The sequence below is a fragment of the Glossina fuscipes genome, unplaced genomic scaffold, assembly GCF_014805625.2.
Source record: "Glossina fuscipes isolate IAEA_lab_2018 unplaced genomic scaffold, Yale_Gfus_2 70005, whole genome shotgun sequence".
Classification (NCBI taxonomy): Eukaryota; Metazoa; Arthropoda; class Insecta; order Diptera; family Glossinidae; genus Glossina; species Glossina fuscipes.
This window is the reverse complement of record NW_024004265.1, coordinates 1-9,776: the sequence shown is the minus strand read 5'-3', so window position 1 is coordinate 9,776 and position 9,776 is coordinate 1. Positions and strand designations below refer to the sequence as shown.

General features: G+C 34.1%; 1 protein-coding gene across 1 annotated transcript; it reads left to right on the top strand.

The window, feature by feature from the left end:
• The first annotated feature begins 781 nt into the window (after positions 1-781).
• Positions 782-1,863, top strand: LOC119643918 (transcription factor MafB-like). The gene has a single exon (XM_038043425.1). The coding sequence runs from the start codon at positions 1,154-1,156 to the stop codon at positions 1,646-1,648; it is 495 nt and encodes a 164-aa protein (XP_037899353.1). The 5' UTR covers positions 782-1,153; the 3' UTR covers positions 1,649-1,863.
• The last annotated feature ends 7,913 nt before the right edge of the window (positions 1,864-9,776 follow it).

Sequence of the window (9,776 nt, the reverse complement as noted above, 5' to 3'; positions counted from 1 at the left end):
CTTAGATGTATTTTCACAAATCATGTTCATCTTCTAAAGTCTTCTTTCCCTAAGGAGCGCTCCGTTCTACACGAAAATGTCGAATATTCGCACAGCGTTCCGCAATCTTTCAATAAAAAAAAAAAAAAACAAAAAACGGTGCCTACTAATTTTGTTTTTTTTTTTTTTAAATTTTCTGTTTTTGTAGACGTGAAAAATGGTTTACGGCATTTGTATTTAATGTGCTGTTCTTCTCCATATCGTCTCACATTATTGTTATGATAATTATAACGGCTATTGAGGTTTTTTTTTTGTTTTTAGCGTTGTTTTTTGTTGTTGTTGTTGCTGTTGCTGTTGCTGCCGCTGCTGTGGCTGCAACTATTACCATTAACATAATGTTTTACTGTAATTTGATATCTTTGCTTAAACAAAAACTAAAAAAGAAGAGAAGAACGAGACATAACCAATATATATATATATATATATATCTATATGTGTGTATACAAAAAGCAGCTAAAGTGTGATATGATGGAATATTGTGGTGGTGGTGTTGTAGTTTTGTGATGAGTCAATAGGTTTTTTTTTCGTTCGTTTCAAGGTTCTCGGTTTCAACATTAAGATAATTCTTCAGAAAATGGGGGTAAAAATTTGTTCAAAAAATAATGCTGTCAAAAAAGTACCGAGAATATTATATTCAAAAATCAACTTACACGGTTTTGGCAAAAGTTATTTAGCGTTGTTCGTGCACCTCGAGTTGGGTGTTTTTGATCAAATTTCATTGGTGAGAAATGTATTGAAAATACGGGAAAAATTTTATGGTAAAGGAAATTGAGAAGGTACACGGTGTCGTTTTAAAGGCGATAATTTCTGCTATTCTACTTATCTTATAGACGCTTGTCCGCTTTGTACGCTGAATATACTTAGGCGCCTCCCTAAAGTTCCTTTAATTTACGTTTAATACAATAAGGATACCACATTTTTTTGGGGCAGTAAAAGTTATATGTCGTTTCAATAATTCCCAATACTTCTTCGCAGAATATATTCAAAAAATTGATCTCGTGTTTTTACTCTACCTGTACACCTTATTTAATCTATTTAATCATTTTGTATTTTCCTTTTTATTCTTAGTGGAAATTCGGATAAACAGCATTTGGATTCATCTAGTGATTCAGAAATGGAAGGTGCTTTAATGCAGCAAAGTCACAGTGGAGGCGCTGCCTCTAATAACAATAACGATAATAACAGCAGCGGTACTAACATTAATGCAAGCCACAGTCATCATCATCCGCAACATCCGGCAAATTCTCATCATCATCATCATCATCATCATCATCACCACCAGCCACACCAACAACAAACGCAACAACCACTAGGTGCAGTATCAACGCAACAATTATCGCCCAGCAACAGTAGTCATCATACGGCCGCCCATCATCAACCCTTGCATCATAGTGTTGCAGCAGTAGCGGCCGCACAACACGTTGTCGATCATACGTTAAGCGCTCAATTGGTAGGTGTGCCAACAGTAAGTGGATCAGCTAGTAAAAGTTCCAGCAATTCTGTGACCGCACAAATGGCTCCACTCTCGGCGGCCGTAGCCTATTCGCACTTGCACAGTGTTATGGGATCGATGCCAATTTACGATATGAGCGAATATCAACATTTATGATTTTAGTTGGACGCCCTTCGTTCGGGTAGCACTAGTAAAAGCAGCAGTACTAGCAACATTAACATACAAGAATGGTCGACAGGATATGCAACTGTTGCTAAACAAAGACCACAGAGGCAACAACAATAGCTACAGAAAACTGAGTTTTTCATTTAATAAGAGATAAAGGTACAAAACCTTTTAAAAAAAAAAAATCTTTTTTTTTTTTTTTAAACAATAAATTGTAAAAAATCGATTGACGCAAAACTTAAAATAAAGCAAAAAGCTAGCAACCACGTTTATCAATATTTATAAATATTATTTTCAATGTAGAAAGAAAAAAAAGAAAACGAGGAAAAAGGATAAAGGATTTTTTTATTACTGCAGACACACATTTTTGTGAAATATTTAGACTGGTTTAAAAAAAAAAATAAATAAATAAATAAAAATATATGTAAATATAAAATTTAAAATAAAAAAAAATTTTTAATAAAACTGTGCAAAATTCTTTAAAATAATTTATACATTGTAAATACGTTTAATTTTTATTTTTTTTAAGTCTGTTTTGTTAAACTTATCAGGATTAAATTATTAAAAAATTTTATAACACCCACACAAGTAAATAATAAATGTAAATAAAATTACTTGCTTATAAAAACACTTAAGCATAACGCTGTTATTTATTCAACTTTTTATTTTTTTTTTTTGGACCAACCACCTACGGCCAGGTGTTTAGAATGGAATGAAAATGCAAACTCTTTCGAAATTTCCTTTAATTATTCATTAAAAGTATATACAAAAAAAAAAAACTTATCATGTACGCCTGCGATACCTTAAAGCCGATCACTTTGCTTAATAACTGACAATGAGATTAACCCGTCTATACAATTTTTATGCTGTTCCTTGTCAGTTGTAATCTCATTTTCTTGGTAATTTTTTTATTATTAAATTCTATTGTCTTGTTTTTCCTTTTTTTTTTTTTTTTTTTTTTCTTATAGAAATTTTCATTCATTAATTGTCCATTCAAACAGCAATATATTTGCTCACATATGTATAGAAAACATCGTACCGAACATTAAGGTTGGCCTTGCTCTACTTCACCCTACGCAATAAAGCAGTTTTTTTTTTTTTTTTAATTACATATTTAATTTGCAATCAATCCACAAAAATAATAAGTGTTGGAAATAAAAGGGATTATTATCCCACCAATCGGAATCCGCAACATAGCAGACATGAGTATAATGGGTCATATTGAAAAGTCTTCGCGGTTTTTTCGACGGTTCCGAACTTCGTTCTTCTTCTGATGCTTTCAAATGATTCCAAACTGTCATGTGGCTGACGTTCATCGCTTATGCTATTTGCTGATAGCTTCCGCATCAATTGCAAAATTTCATCGACTTTTTCAATGACTGCGAGGTGCATCTTTAACGCTGAAATTTCCGAAACGGAATCGAGTAAATCACTCCTGCGTACTTCCCTCATTCACATCCTTCTCATTCTATACTTCACATACTTTGCGATATGTTCTTGCAATGTTTTCGCCTTTTTACAGTCAAAAAGCATCACATAGCGTGTTTCCTCCGATATTTGACTCATTTCCAAAATCAATATAATTTTTCACGCGATCAAAGAATTAGAAAAACATCTTCACAAGAAATATAAGCTGAAATGTCACCTTTTAAGTGCACGTTGTCGTTTGACTCGACCAGGTTTGTGTTGCCCGATAAAAAGGCGTCAACACCATCCCACGGAAAAAATTGCGGGGAATTTTTAATACGACCTAATCTACAAACTTGGAAGAGACATTGTCTCACTTATATGATTACTCAGTCTGAAAAGATATCTGGAGGAAATGCGTTGAATTGCATTTCTGATAAATAGAAAATCCAGGTCAACAGAAAGGCGGAAGGCCTTCGATTGATACTTTTTGGGGTATTTCAATATTAGAGTTACTATGACCTCATAGTTCTTTGCCATAGATCCAAATAGAAGGGAGATACTCTTGTATATAATGCGTTTATTTCTTAGATTAAGTTGAGTTCTGGACGAATTAGCCAAGAGAGTCTTCTGGTTTTTAAAACAAATTGCTGGCACTGAGGTTGACTTCTTCGTATTAGTCTTTGATCAATATGTAAGTCAAGATATTCGACACAATTGTTGATAGGGATATTATTGGCATCCAAGAGATTAGCCAAGGCTGTATAGCATGGACTAAGTTTTGTAATAAAACAATAAGTCATGAAGTTAATGATTGTCCACGTGGGTCAGGTTGCTCAAAAGTGGGATTGTTTCTGGTACGAAGGTGCACTATTCATCTGATTATCGGGACGAATGCCTTCTTACGTGACTGCTGAGTACCGTGATGGCTGTAATTACCTCGAAGTTTCCTTTGGGAATTAAACTAAGAGGTATTTAGAGGCATAGCAATAAGCGAAAAAATGTCCCATACTCATTCTCTATTTTGGTGCCTCAAGAATAGTTGGCCCCCTTCAACGGAGATTGTCCTACTCCTTGGGGGGCGTCGATTATCGCTTGTCAACATAACCCTTGTGCTATGGGGCTAAAGCTTCAACGTAGGAACATACATAAAACCATATAAGAATTCTGCCATCCAAGAACAGTGAAGGAGAAGAACCCTTATTTAGCGTGTAGGTTATATATTCTACTTGTTCAGCCAAAGAGAAATTTTGTTAAGACGAATTTATAGCTGTAGGAAGCATTCATAGGACCACAAGATGCAAATAGGATTTGTACGTCATCAACGTATGAAGCGAAAATTGCATAGAATATTGGACTAAAACCACTACCTTTGGGCACTCCACATACTATTTATTATATATATTGAATCATCATCCCTTCAACATTAATATAGAAACAAATAGGATTAAAGCAGCAAATACATAGAATTTGTAAGAAAGTTTTCAAATTAGAAAAACAAACCATTAGGCCAGACTTTATCGAAGGCCTTTCCCACATCTACCAGCAAGCACACCGTCGCAATGTTTAATTTCAATGGCTTCGCTGATGTAGGCAAGAATACGATAACATTGCTCAATGGTCTCATGTTTATTACCGAAACCGAACTGATGGAAAAATATGTTTTTACTCTAGGACTGGAAGTAGTCTTCGTAGATATATTTTCTCAAAGGTTTTAGAAAAAATAATCAGTAAACTAATTGGTCTATACGAGTTTACAAGGTTTTCTCGCTTATTAGATTTAGCCGCTAAATTGCTTCTGTGCGCTTCTATTGAATTGTAAGGTGATTCAATCTTCTTAATATATTGCAAAAAATTAACGTTAAGAAGATGAAAAAATATTAAAATAATCAGACCATTTGTGCAATCAAATCCAGGAGATTTTTTAACATTCAGTTTTCTTACTCCTTTGACTACAATACCAACCAATACCTGTCTGATAGGCCAATCCGTAGGACATGCGCTGTCTAGAAATTCCAATACTTCTTCTGCGTTTGAAGTATCGCATGGGTTAGTAGGCTGTAGAGTGCTTTTTAGAAAATGAACAAAGTTTTCAGCTTTCGGTTTTCTTCATATCATTTTTGCACCAATTTTCGAACGTATCTCTTAAAGGAACAATTCGCTTGATCGATAGTTAAAGATATTTAATGACTCTCCATATGTAATGCTCACCACACATGCCTGATCTCAGCTAAACGTAAGCGCAGGTCCTCTATTCGAATTCCTTTTATGTAGAAGATTCCTACTGCTCCGATCATTTGCCTTTTCCCGAAGCTAACGTAATTGATGTAGCATCTTGGCGGGATCAAAATTTCTGAGAATGGATATAAAACCAGTTGGGTGAATAAGATTTTTAAAACTACTACTGGATTATCAATTTCAGAAGAGCTTTGCCAAGTCAGATTAAGTTGTAAATTGTTATCGATCCAATCACTAAAAGCTTGGATCTCCGCGATTGATGTTCGACGTTTAGGTCCTTCCAACAATAAATTTTGCAGCCAATTGCCGGAAAAAATCGTTACATTTCAATGAAAATCATGGAAAAAAATAAACCGCACAAATTGAAATATCAAAATTGTTGCAATTCATTTTAACACGAGAAGCCTGCAAAAATTATTCTTTGAAGATATTCGAAGTTTTATATCCAATAGTAGAGATCACTAGAATCACGGAATCAACATCAGCTCCATCGTGAAGGTGATTCGCCGTTATTAAGTTGAGTCCCTGCTTTTTAATCAAGTCCTCAATTAGGATTTGGATTTTTCGATATTTCAGCGTATTGGGGAATTTTCGATATGATAGCCTATTATCATTAGTCATGGCAATACTAAGTGTAATCGGATGTTGTCAAGTTGATTGAAAAAATAATTATTATTACGCTTGTCCTGCGTCTTAATCTACAAGAATTTCAAAGTTTGTTAATGGCATACGGAACAACCTTTACCCACATGATTTTTCAATTAATTTGAAAATTTTGGATGGGGATCGTCACTTGTAGTCCAGGGCTTAATTAAGTGAACCAAGCTACATTTCACACATTCGATTTGCTCTATGCAATATTTGGACAACTATGTCCGCTAATGCAACTGTGGGATGTATCTGTAAAGGAGCTTCGCCTCTAACGACAGCATGATTAAAGTATTTCACTTTGTAAACCTTTTCGTTATGCTCACTTGGTTCTACATTATCTTTTGGATCATTACTGAATCTACGACATACGTTGAAAATATTGCGAACTTTTGTCATTTAAAATTTTTTCTGACTACCTATGACTGTCTTTCAAAGTTTTGTAATTAAATTCATTAACTAGTCCATCTCCACTCAACAACCCAAAAAAAAAATCCTTAGCAGCAATCACAGTTGAAAAATCCTTTACGATGCATTTTATGTCACCTACGCAAGGAATTAAGATTTATGGCGTTTTTGGAGATATTAGTGCTTCATTATCAACCCTTGGTATTATTATCGTTAATAACATTGTTTCCATCAGGGTTTAGAATAGAAAAGCGATTTATTGAGTTTACTTTGGCAGCTTTTCGATGAGCAGGGGTTACTATAGAGTTATTATATTGTACATGTTATTATACATATGTACATATTATCTATATAATGAGAACTGTCTTGCTTGCGAAGACTGCCCATCTATGGAATTGCTACCTGGGTTGGAAGCTTGTTCATTCTGCGGAACTAAAGATATCTTATTGGTTTTGTACGTCGAAATTGTTTGGGCAACGCTATTAGACCTGGCACGATAAAACATGTTTGGATACCTTCCAATTTTAATAATTTTCAATAGAAAAAAAATGAACAATGTTTATTTGGTAAAATATTGAAGCAAACAAGCTTGAGAATAGACGGCCCGAGAAACTGCTCTGATGCTTTTCAAAGAAGGCAAAGATAATTTCGTTATACATATCGCATCTGGTTAGTTGTCTATATCGAATTGTTAAGCGCTATACGGAATTCGTTAGTAAGTGTTACTCCTAGAATAAACTCTCTCTTATGAACCTTCTTCTGTTAGTTTATGGTTCTTGGTCGCATTTGCAATTGAAAATTTTTGTCTTTGCTTCTAAGAACAACAAATGATGCTCAGTTTTCGTGGTAAAAATAATTCTGTCCTTGAATCTTCCACAAAAAGTATGAAATGTTTTTACCCAAGTGCCACTCGCTCTTTCTATGTGCATTTCCGATGAGTATACGCAGCGAAGCAAGTTTTACCAGGTTCATTTTTCTAGCTGCCGACCTCGCTACTGGAGGCTCGATTTTCAAAACAAAATAAAACAAAAGCTTAGCCTCAAATAAATTCTTTCCCATCCGCCTGAGTGGCCGAGTAGGCAAGGGTCTCGACTACCAACTCAATGGTCGTGGGTTCAAACCTAAAGTGCGGTAGAGTTTTTAATAAAGCCGAAAGCCTTAGATGCTAGTGCTTCAAGACTTTTAGTCTTAGAATTTATTTTCTGGCAAAATTTATAAAAAAAAAAAAAAAATTCTTTTCATCGTTTTCAGGTTACCTTTTAGAACCAGTCAAATCGGGCGGAGAAAGGCCAATGTCAGTTTTTCTGTTCTTTCCAATTTTCCTCAACAGATGTCTTTTTCAAGTACAAGACTGATTAAAATACATGCATGCACTTAATAAAGCAGAAAATGATGTATTGATGACGAATGTTTAGGGCAAATTGACAGATATAAGTGGGTCAAATATGAAAGGATGGCCTACGATCGCCCTTACTGTGTTCTGTCTTTAACATAATATCTGAGTGCAAAGTTCGCGACTGGCAGCAATTGACATAACTTCGCTCATGACGTACCGCGAGAACCTGTAGTGCATGGAACTTATGAAATCAAGTAAAAACGATCTTCCACCATAATATTCCAAAATATAATAAAATATTTTTATTTTTATGCTACAAGATGCAATTTTGCATAATTAAAGCGAAATTTTAATGATATAAAAGCATTCCTTTTTTTAATGCATATAAAACGCGGTCTGCAACTATAAATATTTGACTATTGTGTATTTAGTTGAACGATTGCAACGTTCATTCTTGCAAAAGTGCAATAACAAACAAAAATCGTATAAAAATCTAACGAGACAGGTAAACAAAAATTTGAAAATTAAACAGTCGTAAGCCAGGAGACACGTGACTTGGCGTCACATATAATGATGAATAAAATTCAAAAAAAAAAAAAAAAAAAAAAAAACAAATAGCCACCATAAAATACCCTATACTACTTTATAGTTATTCAAAACAACGTGTTATATGGCAAATAGTCGGACGAGTAGTCAGGTCCGAATTATTTTCAATGGTTTTCGCCTTTGAGATGAAACAAGAAAACATTTCAAAAATTGCAGTCTTTGGATTAAACATAAGATAACAAGGTGGACAGACGGACAGACAAGCTTAGAATAAGCAGTAGAAGAGTAAGTCCTATCTCAAGTCCTTCTAATTGTTGCTTACATTTGCATTAACTTAACGTACCCTTGTAGTACAAGCGGTGTACGCTATAAGGAGAAAACTTATAGACCACAAGTAATTATCTCAAAAATATAATAACAATAAAGAAAAAATCATCACATACCAGAAGTTTACAAGGAGAAGACATCAGTTTAAGCCGAATATTACGATACCTTTCGCATGTATTCCAGTATTAAGGGTAGCGTTCTTGTTTCTAACGTCTGCGATGAGAGGAGCACTAAACATCTCTTTAATTTCTAAGATCTGACAATTTTTGAGGAATATAGTGGGAATATAGTAGCGCTGGCAGCATCAGTCTGGTTATAGTTGTCGAATCCTTTTTATATATAATTTCAGGTCCATATCTTCTCGTGCAAATTATTAGACGATTGAAGAGACTATTTTACTTAATCATTTCGTACTCGTAAAAACGATTTAGTTTTGTATTTTTTTTTTTTTTTTTTTATTTATTTATAGTTTTTAACTAGGTAAATTAATATTAAATATTAAATTAAAAAATGAAATTAGAATTTAGTTACAATTTTTATTATGATAAATTCTAAGGCTAAAGTCTCAAAAGCCCTAGCAATCTAGGTCAAACGACTTTATTGAAAACTCCACCGTACTTAAGATTTCTATTTACGCCCATTAAGTTATTAGTCGAGACTCGTTGCGTACTCAGCCACTTGGATGAATTAAAAAAAAAAAATCCAAAATTTTTTAAATTAATATGCATCAAGAATTTTCAAAAATCTTATTAGTTTTTTGATTTAAATTTTTTTCCCCTAGGCCAAATATATATGTGGACGCTACAACAACAATAGGATAAGCTTATATGCTCAGATTGATGAGGATTTCGTACTGAAAGCAGTAAGAACGCTATTTGTGGTGCTTCTGTCCTGCACGACGAAAACGTGGGCGCAGTGGTTATCACATAAAAAGACAAACGAACATTTATTTCATTTGCCGTATGAGTGCCAGACAATATTATCGTGTACCGATGGTTTACGTAGAATAATAATGGTAACATGTAATGTATCTGAGTTGTTGTTACATTCGCAGGCATAGCCATAAAAGAGGAGGTGCTTAGCAACCAACCAATACCAATAGCCGTAAGAGATATGTGCGTGTGCACAAGACGTTATGCAGGATAATGATATCAAGCAGCAGAAAAAAAAAACGAAAAGTTTTTTTAATACATCATAAAGGTGTTAATT